Here is a 16,678-nt window from a genome sequence, read left to right as displayed (position 1 = left end):
CGTCTCGGCGCCGCTCAACCTGGACTTTCGTTTCTGAGTGATCCGCGGGCTCAGACACGCCGTGGGCATATGAATATCTATGCTCTGTCGCAAGCTCGGGGTAAAATAGTCTGCTGGTGATTTGTGGGTGTCAGTGGGGAGTGGGTGTCAGGCAGCCAGAGAGCAAGCGTGGGATCTGCTCAACGAGTTTTACTCTCGAGGGTTGAACTTGATGATCGCCACTGAGCACTGCGCGGCTAACATGCTTGCTGTACAGGCGGCTGCGTCCTTTCAGCTGCGGTGATCAGCTGGCTGTAATGTGCTGATTCCGCAAGGGGGTGAGAGGGATAGAGAATGGAACTCCTCGGATTTCGTATGGTGGTGGAGAGTGGGGAAAGGCTGTTATGGATCAGCTTGAAGAAAGAGCAGGTGAAGTTGGTGTGCTGGTTCGCTTCTCATGGACATGACGCTCATCGCCTACTGCAGGGAATTTCAGTGTGCGAGGTTGGCTGCGAAAGTAGAAAGAGGCAGTAGGAAGAATAGTTTACATCCGAGGGAAGTTAGAGAGGCGTTGGAGGAGAATCGTGAAGAAGAATCGGCTGAAGAGGTATGGCGAGAAGAGAAGCTTCTGAGTATGCCAAGGGTACTGTAGTGCAACTTGTTGCCGGAGATGCCCACACTGTTGCTCTCACAGGTAATGATCGCCGCATTTGCTTAGATAGCTCTTCTCGTTTGCGTTTGTGCAGGTTGGAGAACTCGTGTTGGATTGTGATCGAGAGCTGGGATTACTACGTGCTGAGTCGAACGCAAGTGGAGGTTGTTGCGGGGCATGGCACTGAACTAGGCGCAGGCTGATGAGATCGTGTGACGGAATCCTCACAGGAGAAACCAGGGGTGAAATGTATCCTGGGATTGAAGTGCTCGTTAAACCTGTGTAACTCTTCAAGGTTGTGACATCAGTGTGACGTTACGCGTTCTGACGAGAACAATGCAAGCGGAACGCATTTAGCTACTGACTGCCTTTGGAACAAGACTCTTTTTCTTTGTTCCAGAATGATGGAGCTTGCTGTTGAGGTTAAGCACACAAATCATGCAGCCCTCGAGTTTCTGTGACTCGTGTAGGAATCCAAGTTTGCTCCTACTCTGGGCGGAGTTTTCCGCGGCAGAGATTTGCGAGTTTCTGAATGCATCCCTCCATTTCGTAGCAATTGTCCACCTCTCTTATTTCTTATTGCACTTGCTGGAGCTACCAAAATTCGGACGTTGAGTCTGGAAGGTTTCGGAATTTACACAAAGGCTGCGGAATATTTTATACCTGGAAAATGTCGATTGACAGAAGATAAATGTGTTTGTGCAGCCACGGGAGATGTGTATTCATGGGGGCGAGGCCTATTTGGGCGATCGGGTGTCTTCCAAGACGAGCTTATACCTACCCTTGTTGCCGTTGGGACGAACCTTGACAATGAAAACAGTCCTGGGGGCTCGCACTCAATCGGGAGAGAGGACAACTCCCACGCCCATTACGTGCTTGGCAAAGATGGCGTCTATCGGCCACCTAAAGTTACGCAGGTCGCAGCTGGGGCTTACCACAACCTCGCATTGACTGCGGACGGCGTGGTGTGGTCCTGGGGTTACAATGCCTGTATCCAGCTCTGAAATTTTTACATTCGATTCATTTTCTCTTTACAAATTCCTCTCTCGAAATCAATATGCTCTCTACGCGTTTCTTACTTGCTTAAATGCTGCTTGAAGCTCTTGTTCCTTAACTGTACATGGGCGGTCAGCTTGGTCGTGACAAGGCTACATCGCAGCCCTCACCAATTTCCTTCACTCACAGAACCTCCGGCGATGAGGTTCGCCGAAGTGGGGTTGTGCGCCACGAGGGAGCAACTTCCGACTGGGAGAGCATACAGCCAAAGGTGATTTCTGAGTGTCCGAATTCCTCACGAGAAATATCGCTATACCTTGATTTGTGAGTGAGTTCTGAGATTCTAGTAAAAATTGGTGCAGATCATCCTCGTGGAAGCTGGTGGCATGATGTCTTGCGCTGTAGACATAGACGGTGCGCTTTGGCTCTGGGGTGCTGTGTCCAACCCTTCGGACTATTCTGACAACCACAGCAGCAGAGATATGAGCTACCGTGCCATAAACATAGAGAGCCCTGAGAGGGTAAGAGGACTTTCGGGGCTCAGGGTTTATCGAGTCGCTTTGGGGAATGAACACATAGTCGCTCTTGTGGAAGGAAGAGATGAGATTGATCTCGACTGTTATGCCTGGGGTAACAACCAATTTGGTCAGCTAGGACTTGGAGATTTCAGAGACAGGCCATACCCTCAGGTTGTGAAATATCTCGCCGCATCCGTCGTGGGTTCTATAGTTGACCTTGCTTGCGGCGCATTTCACACTGCGATTCTTGCTGTGAAGGATGACAATCCTACGGATCTTATATTGGAACCGAACTCCCCGAGAAGTAGACGTAACAAGCAAGGCTGGGACGTCATCCAAGATTCCCCCACTCCCAGGCATAGTTTCTTCAGGACTCATCAATCGATGGTCGACCAGTTGGAACACAATCGAAACTCTCCAAACGTGCGCACGAGGCAAGACAGTGTGACGAGTTCCTCCCTCAGGTCGACCGCTTGGGGCTCGTCGCGCGTATCTTCCAGCCGTAATCTCACACAGTGTGCCAGCACCAGATCGAAAGAGAGCTTTTGCTTAGAGGGTCGATTGTCCGTTTGTTGGACATTTGGCCAGGGAGAGAATGGACAATTAGGTCAAGGCACTACGGTAAATCAATCCTACCCTGCTCCTGTTGAAGGCCTTCCGAACGAGCGGCTTCGGACGGTTGCCTGTGGACTCTTTCACACAGCTGTGGTTACTGAAATAGGTGACGTTTGGGTGTGGGGAATGGAGGGAGGATTAGGCCTCTGCGCTGGAATTGGACCCCCTGGTTCAAGAAGCGGCGATGCTCTCTCTCCTGTGCGCGTGTTCGGGGATAGCTCGGCAAACTGTCATCCTGTCACGGGATCCAAAGGCATTACGTGCGGGGCAGCACACACGGTCACCATGTCTGATGGCGGTAGGGATATCTGGGCGTGGGAACGAGGTCAGCGTGGAGTTCTAGGTTCAGGACATACCTCCGACAGCTGGTTTCCGTGTCCAGTGGTGTGGCCTCCGGAGACTCCAGTAGTCCACTGGACAGCTGGGTCGCAAGGACCCAATCACTCGGATGCTTTGTATCCCATGGGCTTTGATTGTCGAAGATTAAGCCGAGCTTCAACCCGGACCTCCTCCAGAGACACTGGACACTTCGAGAAATGCCCTCCTCAAGCAGCAGGTTTGTTCTCATCTATCTTCTGAAAATGTTCAACGTGCGTTTGGCACTCACATCGTCTCAACGTTCTTATGCTTTTTTTTCTTCGATTTCAATATGCAGACTCAGACAGCAGAAAGCTATCCGGAGTCCAATCACATGACAATTCTTCTCGGTCGGGAAAAATCAAAGCGCTTCAAAAGGAGTTGGCTGAAGCGCGACGTCATGCTGAGAGCCTCCACGCAGCCATTTACGGGGAGGTGGAAGGTGTTGTTCAGGAAGACGCATTCCACGACTGGGAGCGCCGCATGGAGGCTGCATCTGCCGACGATCTGGTCTGTCCACCAATCTTCTATGATGAAACCTCCGTCATCTTACCGTCTACTATCAACTCCACTGCAGTCTCATCTTAAACCTGATGCCAATTCCTCTTCTGTACCTGCAGGCAAACTTGGATCATTACTACAGAAGCATGGGGGTTCGATTGAAGCAAATTTCCTTCCAAAGGAAAATGGATGAGTGGTGTTGCCGCTGCATGACGGCGATGAATTCCCCTGGTGCTCCCGCCGGTTCTCAATCCACACGGGAGTCATATTCAGCGGCAAACACTCCCTTCAGGGATGGACCTGGGGAGTTGGCCATGAACAAGATCGGCCTCTAAACCGATGCAGGAGAGATGCTACTTCCACCGGCAGCTTCCATCGCTGAGCTTCGCATGTTGTCTCGGCGTCCAAGATACTAAGAAGAGCGGTCTTCATGAACTGTCCCTCAGTGTGTCGCTGCGTGTCTACAGGAATTTTTCACCACGACACTCGGTCCCGTATGTGGCGGTTTTGGCCACACATTCATCGAGAACTCGGCGGTGACCTGATCCTTGTAGATATCCCCCGCCACCTCCACATGTACGATCATTTACAAGACAAATCCTTCCACCATTTTGCTTGCTCGATGGAATCTGAGCCCGTAGCATCTCTTCCCAGATGTCTCACAATAATCAGCACCAAGCCGCCGAATGTACCCAACCTGTAGCATTTGTGTCGGTGAGCCGACATGGATCTGATCGATAACTGTAACCACTCAAACATCACCGACACAGCGTTACTCTTGAATCTCCTACGGAAGAGCAGTTGTAAGGTCGGCATGGGTAGAATCCAACATGGTATGAGGATCCAACTCGGAGTGTAATTCTAGTATGCAATTCAGGAAGCTAAGTGAGCTAGCTGTCGGTATCTGTTTGGGAACTTTTTCGACGAGTATGACCTGGAAAAAGAAGTATATGAAAAACATTGTTGTAAGTTGTGGGTCCAGTAGGGTCACAATCATGTTCCGTCTGAATGATTGAATTGCATAAGTGAACGAGATGGTGAATTGATGCTGCAGTGTAACGCCTCAAGACTTCCATTTATTTTTGTGACGGAATTTGATGCTGTTTCGCTCAAGGGTTGTTGGTGAATTGACCAGAACTTGTCACTCTTTTGAAAGGAATCTTGTCACTTCAAAAAGCTGTTGGAAATTTCAACCCAGTTGTGATTATTGTGTGCACACTTGGTACATCAGTGTGCAATGAACCAAAGTGAAAAATAAGAATCTTGCAAAGTATTTCTCAAACTCAAATTAGATGAACATTGTTTGAAGCTCGCTGAAAATCTATATAATCTGTGGATGAGTGCTTGTAAAAGGAAACACATTTTGAACTCATTAAATATCTAAAGTGTTACTTATACTTCCTATTTGATGAATAAGATGCTCAAGAATTCCTGGAAAGTTTAGTTTTTATTTCTGCAAGTTTTCTTTTGCATGCAAATGAAAATTTGGCCTCGTCTACAAATCTTTGACTTGAAGACATTAATAGACGCAAGGACTATCATCGACATTATCCCTCACGTCCTCGGTGACGAAATGACAACGAAATGACGACGAAGTCCGTCAAGAATTGGACGTGCTGAGCATCTTCCGGTGAAGGAAGCACCCAGCCCTCGGAATCATCGCCGCCACCACAGTTTCTGCGTGGAAACTGTCGTCCTCTACAGTCGAAGCTAGGGCTCTCTCTGATCAGAATGTGCTGAATGTGTTGCGAGGGTTAGATTCTGATTTTTGGTTGCTGTGTGCGATTGTCGCATCATTCAATCGTCGAGGCGTAGCTCAATGTGGACGGGAACTTGTGCATTCTCTGCCCTGTTACATTAGTTTTGATAGAATTGGGTGGGCTTGGAAGTATTGGTTGTGGAAGATTTGCAGTTATGGCGGTCGGAATGCGCTCTTTGGCTTCGAGTGTGGGCCTTCTTCGTCGCGTGGCTTCGTTCTCGCGCTCCTCTCGCATTGTGTATTCCAATTCGGTTCGCAAGTCTCGGGATGTAGACTTTGCCCTGCCCCGCCAGTTGAAACCTTCCGGCTATTTCGCGTTGTTGGGTCAAGTGCGGGAGTATCATAGCGAAGAGATATCTAGCTCTTCATTGAGGCAGGTATCTTCCGCTGCGATTGCGGGAGAGTACGCTATCCGGAACGAGCCTAGGCATGATTGGACGCGTGACGAGATTCAGGCCATCTACGAGTCGCCATTGATGGATCTTCTGCTCTACGGGGTGTGTCTTTGGTGCAGAATTTCTCTCAAATTGGTGCTTCTTATTTTATTTCTTAGGGCTTTGGGAAGTATCTACGTAGGTTTCAAGCATGCTGTGCATTGGTGGTGATCTGAACTCGAAGTTGTTGCCAGGCTCAAGTTCACAAGCACACACATAAATGGAGGGAAGTGCAGCAGTGCACATTACTTTCCATAAAAACGGGCGGATGCTCCGAAGACTGTTCCTACTGTCCTCAATCTTCTCGGTACGACACTGGTGTGAAGGCACAAAAGCTGCTCTCTGAAGATATCGTTTTGGATGCTGCGAAGAAGGTAAGTTTCCTTGTTTTTTTAGTACTTGCTGAAGTTGTGATACAGCGCTTGGGTCCTAGCTCGGATCCACACGTGCAAAGTAGTTTTTTAATGTCGGCATTCTTCTCCATGTCAATTTTTGCGTTTGCACGCGAGATTTAAAGTTATGGGTACAGTGTGAATGATGAAACTTTATCGTCCTGCAAAACAGGCTAAGGAGGCAGGGAGCTCAAGGTTTTGCATGGGTGCTGCTTGGAGGGACACTGTTGGAAGGAAAACCAACTTCAATCAGATCCTAGAGTATGTTAAAGAGATTAGGTAATGTCTAATAAAACCAATCTCATTTAGTTGTATATGAGGGTGTGAGAGTCCTAGGATGTTCTAGGATAAGTTTTTTTTACATTCGCTTCAAACCCTTAAGCCATGTGCTTTGAAGAGCCCAATAGCTGTGAAGATATCTATCTCAATCATTGCCTTCACACTCTGTTCTTCATGAGCAGGGGCATGGGGATGGAGGTATGCTGCACATTAGGCATGTTGGAACAGAAGCAGGCAGAACAACTCAAGGCTGCTGGGCTTACCGCTTATAACCACAATCTGGATACATCTCGGGAATACTATCCGAATATTATCACCACACGATCATATGACGAACGACTGAAAACACTTGAACTCGTTCGGGACGCTGGGATCAGTGTGTGCTCAGGTGCGATACCAATCTTCAGACACCCATCGTTAGAGACATGGCATCTTCGTTTTTTTTCCCTCATCATATATATATATATACACATACATCTCTGTACATTTAACTATGCTGCATTTTATTTGCTGATATGTGAAACGGGCTCGTCGTACCGTGTGTACAGGAGGTATAATCGGACTTGGTGAAGCTGAGGAAGATCGAGTGGGGCTGCTACACACTTTGGCCACCCTGCCCGAACACCCTGAAAGTGTGCCCATAAACGCGCTCCTTGCGGTCAAGGGTACCCCCCTCGAGAACCAAAAGGTTGTACGATTAACTTCAATCCCGAGTCTGCACCATACTTGGTTCTCTTCCAGAAACATGAATGAATCCTATTGCAACTGCAACCAGGTTGAATCTTTGGATGGATCATGCCATGTCCTTGCTATCCTTAATTCTAACCGATTTATAGTGGTCTGACTGCAGCCCGTAGAGGTTTGGGAGATGGTGAGAATGATCGCAACGGCTCGCATTGTTATGCCGAAAGCAATGGTGCGATTGTCAGCTGGCCGTGTGCGCTTCTCCCAACCAGAGCAGGTAAATTCCAACCTTTATCCTTTAAGGACGAGATGTTCGGCCTTGTGTATCAGTGTGGGTTGGCTTGAAAGCAAAGAAGAGTTGGTGCTAATTAACCTTCCTCTGGACCTTATGTTTTGTCCGTGAAGGCGCTGTGCTTCATGGCAGGAGCCAATTCAATTTTCACGGGTGAGAAGTTGTTAACGACACCAAACAATGATAAAGATGCAGACCAGCAGATGTTTCAGACCCTTGGTCTTATCTCCAAGCCCCCCAATTTCAATCAAGGGCATGATGTACATGAAAGGATTGAAGAGGCAGCTGTCGCGTAAGAACCGTTCTATACTTTCATCAATAACTGGATGTTGAAACAGTTCACTTAGTTACAGATGCGAGTTTGATCAATGATCACAACTTCTTTGATCAGTCGTTTCGCTTGTAAGCAATTTTGTCTACTCAGTTTAGAACAAGTTTACTTAGGTTAGTCTTTTCATTAGACAATTAATTTCGTGACACTTCTTTAGAAAGGTTGTATCGTGACTTTGACTGATGAAGGATAAGTTTAATGACAATATGCATCTTTACACCATTTATTTTGTTTTATTTTATTTAAATAAGTCATTTAACCATGTGAAGAATTTTTGAGGTATTCAAGATGAACTAAATTAGATTAGATTAGAGTTGGTGAAGTTCCACTTCGACATTTTTACATCTAAATTAGTGTAATTTGCCACAATAAATGGGAGTAGAGTGATGGGTATTTTATGTATGGATGTGAAGTTTATCCTTTTGAATACTTTTTCGACCACAATAAATTAATCATTCCACCAAATTTTTACAATCTGGTCACACGAAGGTTTTGTATCTTTCAGAAGGTTGCAATAAAATAGTCAATTATCATGTGAAAACCTTTGGCTCCATCACCAAAATTAAATCAATTTACATAACATGCTGCAAGCAACTCTATTTACTAAAACATGACCGAACACTTCGATTCCATGCAATTTGCACATTAATGAACTCATTATTGATCAATCCCAAGGCTTTAAATCATTAGTTTCGTCCATTCAAATTTGCAAAATTAACTCAAGTTGAACCTGATTGCTGCACAAGTGATATAAATTTACTTCACTTAGCAAACGTCGTTTACATAAAACAGCAAAATTGACTTGAACTGAAAAATATATAAAAAGATGAGAAATGAAAAAAAATGAAAAGGGCCATATTCAAATAAGAAAATGCCTCGAAAGACCTGGATTGCAATCCTCAAAAGATCACCATAAGTTCGCTTCTCAAGCGGTGCTTTGTCTAGCCGGCTTTCTCAACTCTTTCAGGTTTTCCAATCGGTCATTGTAACAGCCCAAGAGGTGAGATTGCTGTGGAGGCTTGGCGGCTGGAGGAGCTGTTTGATCTATCAACACATCAAATCCCCCAACCTATGTTGACACAACGTTTGCAGTCAGCATTTTCCTCAGCAAGGTGATGAAATTTATGGGATTCCAGTCTCGCATCATCCATAGGTTTTTAACTTCAGTTGCTCGAAACAGTTAGAAAGAATACTGACATGTGATGAACAAACTATAAACACTAGTAAAGTTTTTGATTGCACCTGAGTTAAGCTCTGGGGTGGCAGTTTGTGCTCCATGTCGACGAGGGTGAGAACATCATCAAGCATCCCATACTTGAGCTCATGGTCCACGGGTGTATCAGCAGCTAAACTAGGGGACGCATTCACCTTCGAGATCAGTTCAGCCATTCGAATGGTTTGAGTGAGAGTAGCCAACAAAGACGACTTGAGCTTCATCCATCTAAGGACAATTGACTTGGTGTGTACGATCCAAACTTAGAAGGTTATGTAAACCACGCGAGGAAGTGATGTGGATCTGTGGCACTCACCTCAAGGATCCATGGTTTCAATGTATCATCCACCAGAATATCGTAGCCGTAAAGCTCAAAGCAATGCTTGTCTTGAATAATGACGTTCTGAACTGCCAGAAGTGACCGCAGGATGAGCATATGGATCTTGTGGAAGAGGGCATTTACTTCCTGTTCTCCATGCTTCGATATCATGTGCATCTTAAGGCTGTGCAGGGACCTGCTTCAATGACATTGTTACGGAGTAATCAATGATTCCAGGTCTTTTTCAGATCAATGCACGATTACTTTCATTATTTGTCTCACATGTGAAAGAGAGCACTGGACATAACTGACCATTTAGTACCAGTCTTCGACTTGAAGGTGGGAGCATGCTTCTGAATGGAGAAATTGGTAAGATGCACCAAGTTGTTGACAATGTCTTCTTTTTTTACGGTGAAGTGAGCAATCGTGAATCTGGCGAATCCTGATCTGTACACATACGCCTGCCTCCGATCAACTTATAAAGTAAGTGGAGCACTTTGTGGCGAAAATAAGCTCAATCAACACTTGAAATTCAGCTATGCGTCAAATTCAGCTATGCTCCGTTGGGGTAAAAATTACCTTGAGTGGAGCGTAGGAAAGAACACACACGTAGAGGCGGAGATCAAATTTCTTTCCACCTATTAAATAGGGGTTGTCGATGTACCGCTGCACAATGTAATTTTCCACCTGAACGGCCATATCCCAATAGTCCACTCCAGAATAAGTTCATTCTACCATTCTTTCTTTCCGAGACTACCAAACGAGTTCTGAATGAAATCTTAGAAATAAAGCAAAATCATCTCTTACGTTTCTCTTACATGAATCCATCAGATAAAAACATACCAAATACTTGAATATCAAATGAAATTAATCCTAACTTGAGGATTTTCGATTTTCCAGCGATGATCTTTCTTCCATTCACTGATCTGGCTCAGGCGGGTGAAAAGGAATATGCCCCTGCCCCTTGCTTTACCCACAGGCTTCATAATCCACACACCCTGCATGGAAAAGAGGAGGCACATGACTGCTTCTCGAAGTTTACGATCCTCAGTACCGTGGTCAAATAACAATCAAACCTCCTCAAATACGAAGAACAGAGCCCTGTGAATACTTACAACTTCTTGTAAGCTTTTAGCCCCCTTCGGCAGTTTTGTGAGTTTCGGGTCCTGAAATTACATCGTTTCTAAGCTGAAGCATCCATGTTGTGAGAAGAGAGGAGAAATAAGAAGTAATTGCAATAACCAAAAGTGCAAAAGTAATTCTTCATTATATTTCAGATGGATGAGTAACTTTTTTTGTGCCACATGATTTAGGAATAAATGTTCATATACCGGTGACATTCTCTTGAACTCTTCAACGAAAAGGCCATACTCCGCGGGCAGTGCATAGGTTTGCGGGAAAAAGTTGTACCTGCGATTCAATTAGTGATTAGTTGCAGTCATGGAAAATGAGAAGGTATGATTGAAATCGAGAAGACTTGCTACAAATGAGTCAATACACTAATTTGCTCCAGGTTGTTCTTTCCATCCAGATGATAACTTATGAGAATGACGCGTACTTTCCTGCTTCCACAGTTTGGCCATCACGCTCCAGAGTCTTCTTCATACGCTTAAGATTTTTTATCAATAAGTCTTTCCTTGTCAACTGCAATGATAGAGTCCTACCATTAGCAAGTGAAATTGAATCTAGATCACTTTGCTTCAAGTTCAAACCAGCCCAGAAACTTCTGCAAACGAAGCACTGTGGACGTCTGTTGGTAAGATTTGTCATGAGATACAGATTTATACCTCATAATAATTACGAAAGTGGTTGAATCTCTGGTAGTCAACACACATAACATTAAATATTGTGCATGTTATAATCAATTACTCATGTTATACATCAGGGGGATTAGATTCAGAATTACAAATACAGCATATGTGCACTTCTACGAACAGGAAAGGAGAAGTGAATAAATTGACATGTCACCTGATGATCTGCAAGGTGTATATGATCGAAGAACTCATACATCCACCCGACATCTGACCAAAAAAAGTCCCAATCCAATTCGCTGCACTTTCCAATGTAAGCAACCAATCCGGCTAACGTATAATTGGATGTTCTAGAGCAGATGAAATAATGAAATATTCATTTAGGTGCACTAAGCCCCCAAACGATTCCAACAAAAATCTAGAATTAAAAGCTCGATGATTATGTCATGCAGTGACGGTGGCGAATACTTCAATCAAGATGGATTTAGAAATTAAAATGACGATTACCTGTTTGTCTCAGTCCAACCCCGGTTCTTCAAGACTTCGAAAATCACAGTTGTCTTCCAAAAGCACCGGAACCTGATTCTGTGACTCCGGCGTTCATAAAGTTGAGCCCTCGTTCAAGGCAAAGAATTTTTGACATCCTCATGTCGAGGTTTATAGGTTTACAGGTTAATAGGTATCTCATTCCATCTCTCACTCGAACTATAATCCTAAAAGTAGGGTTTAATAATGGGTGCATGGCAACATCCTCGTGGAATACTTGCAAGGTTCACATATATAGCGCCTACTGATGACACGATTCTGATAAGTTACTTACAAGTTTTTGTTCGGAGCCCTTAGTGCCATCTTGTTAGCTGGTGGAGGTCTCTGAGGGGACCCTACAAAAGCTCAAATTCCACCCTCCAACTATTTCAAGGTTACAAAATCGCCTCCATCGACGTTTTAAAACATATTTTGAAAAGTTCGAAATTTTAACAACTGCCAGATTGAAATCCAGAAACAAGTGTGACGAGTGGCATGATTGGACTTAGCATCTTTTTAAAATCTAGCTAAATCCTCATCACAGAAAATATCACATGTTGAGCTTTCCCTTCAGTCATTCAATAATGATCAACTACGTGATTAAAGTGTGAGGGGGACCTTGGTATTAAAGCTTGTGTTAACTTACGGGTGTATGGAGTTGGTAACTTCCTATCAGCACATGCCGGCGGAGAATACGTTGCAGAGTATCTGAACCACACAGCAGCAACAGCCATATGAGGTCGTCATTGTTCCTCATACACGGAGCCAATGACTGTTTACACGATGTTTAACTTCCAGAGTTTGTGTAACAGTGATAGAATAATCATATCGATTGCCTGCAGAAGGACGGCCTTGCATCTTGAATTTTTTCCAGGTCCTGCTTCCATAGGTGTTCCACTGTGAGCGACTCTTGACCTAATTCGCCAAGCCCCATTTGTGCTCTCATTAGCGTTTCATTTCAGGAGATACCGATCGCCATCACAAATTACATCAGCAGAGCTACGCACGAGAAAATTGGAATACCTCCGATGAATTGCTGGAAGGCGAACCAGGTAGGTGAGATGTCTGACGGGTTTCGTGGGGAGTATTGTTGTAGCGCAGTTGTCGAGGGAGGCGACCGTTTCGCAGCTGCATTGCTGATAACGGTAACGGCATAACGGAATCCTGCTAACCTATATTCACAACCTGTTATTCTCCACCTCAAACAGAGTACTGCCATGCCCCAAAGTAAATTCCAAAAAGCAGAGCATTCCCTTGTTTGCACAGTACTCTGTTGTCTCCAGCGGCAGCAGGTAAGGATTTCTGGAATCCACAGGGGCGATTTCCATCAGGATAATCACGTAAGCGCAGTGCCCTTCCAAGGTGATCACAGCGCATTGGAATGGGCTAGAATTGCTCAGTATACAAAGTGCAGCTTGTGGCCTCAAATTTGCTACTTCATCTTGCATAATTCGCAGTTCGAGTCCATTCCGTGTTACGTTCCTTTATGTTACGTTGCTTTTACTTAAGCACAAATCTAAAATTTCGCGTATTTCAGACTTGCAGCTCTGTCTTACCTACCCTCTTCTGCAAAACTGTAATTGAAAGCTAAAGAAAGCTTCAAAACACGTAATTATCTTGATCAACCGAGCACACAGCATGGACTGGAGAAAAATATGAGGATGCATACACGGAGATCGCCCAGGAGCTCAGTACAAATAATGCCTCCATTTCACAAGGGCAAGGTTTAATTCGCAGTAAGTGAGGAGATCGCAACTGGGAGAATTTCTCATACCCTTATAGCATTCAAATCCACTGGTGGATAAAATTCATGGCAGGAACTTGTAGTTTAGGTGGAAAATCCAGCAGGGATATTAAGTTCAACGATACACCAGGTCATGAACTGCTATAGAAATTTATTTTGTCGAAAGTTCGGCTACCAACTACTTAATTGAGTGTCACACCACATCTCTAACTGCTGATATTGGGTCGTCTCGGAGCGCTCAAGCTTCCTAATTCTGGTGCGAAATTTCTCTTAAATGGACTTCATTCGGTGATCTCCGTGTCCGGCTTGCTTGGCGATGGCCTTGTACCATGAGCAGGAATCACTCGCTTGAGCTTCATCGCGTCGATCACGCCCCAAATGTTTGGATGTCCGGTTACTGATCACGAGCAAATAGTTCCACGGAGAACGAGTTCGAAGCGATTGCCGCGCTTGTTTGCTTGGCCTGCCTAGCGCCGCCATCTCCCGTTTCTTTCATCGCCGGTATCTTGCAAGCCCTCGAGCACTCGTCTTATGCAAAGTCAAGATATGATCTTGTGCTTCGACGCTTCTATTTGTGAAAGCCTTCAACTCAGCTTCCAGGCTTAATTGTTGTTGTTATTTTTATTTTTTCACACAAATGGATTATACCCATTTTACAAATAGAAAAAGATATCAAAAAATTATGTACAACTCTAATATCTTACAATTAAAATAGAATTAAGAGAATTCCAACATGTAATTTATTGTCAAGGATAAAGACTCGATGAGAAAAAATATACACCAAAAGGCTATCTCGATATAATAAGTCAAAATATAAACAAGTAGGTATATTAAAAGGAAACTGGAATGGCTATTGCCACAAGACAAGAAACTAAAGACTCTTGAACCTGGACTAGAAGCAAGAAAGGAGTTGACAAGAGTGAAGAGGGCTTCACTCTTGCCTCTATATATACTATCTAACTAGAAGCCACGTGGCGATGTTCTATAAGACCTCCAATATATGTTGACTTTCTAGGCCACATGCCTTTGCTTGCAAGGCAAGTTTTCTATGGATGGACCACATAGTTAGCTTGTTCTTTAAGCTTCCAACATGTGTGGCACATGGCTAACTTGTTGACCAAGTTTCTAACCTAAAAGTCAACTATAGACTCCTATAAAGTCAAAGCAGCGTCTATGAAGCTTCTAAGAAGCTTCTCTAGAAGATATTACACAATTAACCTACTTTTACATACTTTTATCTATTCATATAGGTAATTATATGTATGTCCGTGACATTACCCCCCCTTCTAGGGACGAGTTCTACGAGGAGCGGTGATTATATATTGAGAAAATCTAATATGCGGCGAATTGTATTTGCTACATACTCTGATCTTTGTTCTCTTCGAAGATAGTTGATGGGTCCTCTTAGCCATCGATAGTGTCCCATTCCAGGGCGAGAAAACCACCCTATTATTTGATCACTGTTGAGGCCTTCATAACTTCCTTCAAATAATACATTTGAAACACCATCAGGAGTCGTTCCTACCTCCAATAATATCACCAAACATCGAGAATCTCTTCCAAGGTCGTGATACCAAACGCGTTGTATCTCACCATCTATTCGAGGAAGAACATGTCGTTCTTGAGGGTCTTCATCTCGGTTGCGTCGTTTTGAAGGTTGTGACAATCGCAATGTCTCATCCGGTAAGTCAGCAAACGAAGGTTCTTGAGTTGAATCTGCTGGTTGTTGGCTCTCCATCTAATTAGCGTCACAAAATGCAAAGAAGTTACAAACAAGGATAGGAAATTGAATGTTATCTTGCCTCAATCTTGTCTCTTTTATAAGAGAGGTTTTCATCTTGGTTTTGATGGATGTCGTTGATGAAAAACTTTGACTTTAGCTGATGCATTTGCTAGATTCCTGGATGGCTCCCATGTGCGCTCACTAATATCATATCCGCACCAATGAACAAGATATTCCAGCTTATTTCGGCGCCGCCTTGAGTCTAATATCTCTTCCACCTCAAATTCTTCATTATTATCTACTTCTATAGGAGGCGATGGCATTTGTCTTCTTCCTTGTATATCCACTGTCTTATATGGTTCAAGAAGAGACACGTGGAATACAGGATGGATCTTTATTGACTCCGGTAGATGTAACCGATATGCAACTGGGTTGATCTGTTCAGAAACAGAAAAGGGGCCAAGCCTACGATAGTCCAATTTGTCACAAGGTCGAGTGGTCTTGATATTGCGACGAGGTAGTCATACTTTATCACCCACGTTGAGTTGTGGTTGCTCTTTACGATATACATCTGCATTTATCTTTTGCCGTTCTTGAGCTTTCTTCAACTGCGCCTTCATTATTGCATGTAACTCTGACAACCGATTTGCCATATCTTCTGCTGCAGGATTATCAACTTTTGAAAAATCAAAAGTATCAAGTCGTGGATGATAGCCATAATTGACAAAGAAAGGTGTTTGTTGCGTGGAGGAATGTACCGTATTATTATAAGCAAACTCTGCCAATGGCAGAAGGTTTGTCCAATCATCTTGTTGATAGTTAATGGTACACCTTAAATACTGTTCCAAGACTTGGTTTACGCGCTCTGTTTGTCCATCAGTTTGAGGATGGAAAGCTGAAGATAGCTTTATGTCCACTTTTAAAATCTTGAAAAGAGTCCTCCAGAATCTCGACACAAATTGAGTTCCCCTATCCGATATGATATCTTTAGGTAATCCATGATAGCGATAGATATTATCAATGAAAAGCTTAGCTGTTTCTTCACCTGTGATAGATTTTGTACATGGCATAAAATGTGCCATCTTGGTGAAACGATCTACTATCACAAATATAGAATCATAAGATCTTGAGTTTGGAAGATCTGTGATGAAATCCATAGAAACAGAAGACCATGGTTGTTCTGGTATAGGTAATGGCTGAAGAAGTCCGTAAGGTCGATGTCGAGGAATTTTTGATCTTGAACAAATATCACATGATTGTACAAAGTCTTTGACTGACTTCCACATTTGTGGCCACCAAAAATCTCTTGATATGAGTTCCAAAGTCTTATTATATCCAAAGTGACCTGCTGCTGGAAAGTCATGACGTGCTTGAAGAACACGCAAACGTGCTTTTCCTTCTGGAACATATAGGCGTCCTTCAAAATATAATAGATTATTCTTGAACTCGAACTTAGAAGAATCATGAGACTTGGAAGAATTATTCTCGATATCATGAACAAGAGGGTCTGAGGACATACTGGACTGGATTTGCTTGAGAAAAGTTGAATCAACAGTCAGTGTTGATTTCACTGCTCGGAGATGAAATTGCTCCGATTTCAAGAGGACCGTTCTT

At 44.0% G+C, this 16,678-nt stretch overlaps 3 protein-coding genes across 10 annotated transcripts; 2 read left to right on the top strand and 1 right to left on the bottom strand.

The window, feature by feature from the left end:
* Window positions 1-284: 284 nt before the first annotated feature.
* Window positions 285-4,671, top strand: LOC112272858 (PH, RCC1 and FYVE domains-containing protein 1). Of its 3 annotated transcripts, XM_090250290.1 has the most exons (7): window positions 435-586; window positions 726-1,053; window positions 1,337-1,621; window positions 1,764-1,898; window positions 1,990-3,316; window positions 3,416-3,627; window positions 3,738-4,671. In XM_090250290.1, the coding sequence occupies exons 3-7, from the start codon at window positions 1,616-1,618 to the stop codon at window positions 3,951-3,953; spliced, it is 1,896 nt and encodes a 631-aa protein (XP_090106416.1). In that variant the 5' UTR covers window positions 435-586; window positions 726-1,053; window positions 1,337-1,615; the 3' UTR covers window positions 3,954-4,671. The 3 variants fall into 3 exon arrangements, with proteins under 3 accessions (XP_024356897.1, XP_090106416.1, XP_073390252.1); XM_024501129.3 differs by lacking the exon at window positions 726-1,053 and having other exon boundaries at window positions 285-673; XM_073534151.2 differs by lacking the exon at window positions 726-1,053 and having other exon boundaries at window positions 443-673; window positions 1,337-1,622; window positions 1,757-1,898.
* A 654-nt stretch (window positions 4,672-5,325) lies between these two features.
* Window positions 5,326-8,011, top strand: LOC112291397 (biotin synthase, mitochondrial). Its single transcript, XM_024538747.3, has 7 exons — window positions 5,326-5,874; window positions 6,006-6,185; window positions 6,376-6,482; window positions 6,665-6,870; window positions 7,031-7,170; window positions 7,333-7,443; window positions 7,572-8,011. Exons 1-7 carry the CDS (start codon window positions 5,533-5,535, stop codon window positions 7,752-7,754), a joined length of 1,269 nt encoding a protein of 422 aa, XP_024394515.1. The 5' UTR covers window positions 5,326-5,532; the 3' UTR covers window positions 7,755-8,011.
* Window positions 8,012-8,162: 151 nt separating this feature from the next.
* LOC112291374 (uncharacterized) lies at window positions 8,163-13,004 on the bottom strand. 6 transcript variants are annotated; one of them, XM_024538676.3, is made up of 17 exons: window positions 12,621-12,990; window positions 12,434-12,512; window positions 12,244-12,305; window positions 11,893-11,953; window positions 11,580-11,657; window positions 11,290-11,422; window positions 11,109-11,138; window positions 10,880-10,965; window positions 10,653-10,731; window positions 10,437-10,487; window positions 10,200-10,319; window positions 9,901-10,008; window positions 9,634-9,782; window positions 9,319-9,517; window positions 9,032-9,157; window positions 8,675-8,858; window positions 8,163-8,526 (listed from the first exon to the last, which is right to left on the bottom strand). In XM_024538676.3, exons 1-16 carry the CDS (start codon window positions 12,814-12,816, stop codon window positions 8,715-8,717), a joined length of 1,701 nt encoding a protein of 566 aa, XP_024394444.1. In that variant the 5' UTR covers window positions 12,817-12,990; the 3' UTR covers window positions 8,163-8,526; window positions 8,675-8,714. The 6 variants fall into 6 exon arrangements, 5 of the variants coding, with proteins under 5 accessions (XP_024394444.1, XP_024394465.1, XP_024394454.1 ...); XM_024538697.3 differs by having other exon boundaries at window positions 11,290-11,371; window positions 12,621-12,977; XM_024538686.3 differs by lacking the exon at window positions 11,109-11,138 and having other exon boundaries at window positions 12,621-12,991.
* Window positions 13,005-16,678: the final 3,674 nt, after the last annotated feature.

This window comes from Physcomitrium patens, chromosome 1, assembly GCF_059467195.1.
Source record: "Physcomitrium patens ecotype Gransden chromosome 1, ASM5946719v1, whole genome shotgun sequence".
Classification (NCBI taxonomy): domain Eukaryota; kingdom Viridiplantae; phylum Streptophyta; class Bryopsida; order Funariales; family Funariaceae; genus Physcomitrium; species Physcomitrium patens.
The sequence above is the reverse complement of the archived record's forward strand: the minus strand, read 5'-3'. Positions and strand labels throughout refer to the sequence as shown.

Bases quoted from the DNA above. Each gene is read 5' to 3' on its own strand.
- LOC112291397 (XM_024538747.3), top strand. From the start codon at position 5,533: ATGGCGGTCGGAATGCGCTCTTTGGCTTCGAGTGTGGGCCTTCTTCGT. The intron at 5,875-6,005 runs GTGTGTCTTTGG...AGTTGTTGCCAG, and splicing joins TGGATCTTCTGCTCTACGGG to GCTCAAGTTCACAAGCACAC. The intron at 6,186-6,375 runs GTAAGTTTCCTT...CCTGCAAAACAG, and splicing joins TTTTGGATGCTGCGAAGAAG to GCTAAGGAGGCAGGGAGCTC.
- LOC112291374 (XM_024538676.3), bottom strand. From the start codon at position 12,816: ATGGCAGTACTCTGTTTGAGGTGGAGAATAACAGGTTGTGAATATAGG. The intron at 10,732-10,879 runs GTACGCGTCATT...ATTGAATCGCAG, and splicing joins CAAACTGTGGAAGCAGGAAA to GTACAACTTTTTCCCGCAAA. The intron at 10,009-10,199 runs GTTAGGATTAAT...ATGGCCGTTCAG, and splicing joins GGAAAATCGAAAATCCTCAA to GTGGAAAATTACATTGTGCA.
- LOC112272858 (XM_073534151.2), top strand. From the start codon at position 589: ATGGCGAGAAGAGAAGCTTCTGAGTATGCCAAGGGTACTGTAGTGCAA. The intron at 674-1,336 runs GTAATGATCGCC...GTGTTTGTGCAG, and splicing joins CCACACTGTTGCTCTCACAG to CCACGGGAGATGTGTATTCA. The intron at 1,623-1,756 runs TATCCAGCTCTG...ACTGTACATGGG, and splicing joins TCCTGGGGTTACAATGCCTG to CGGTCAGCTTGGTCGTGACA.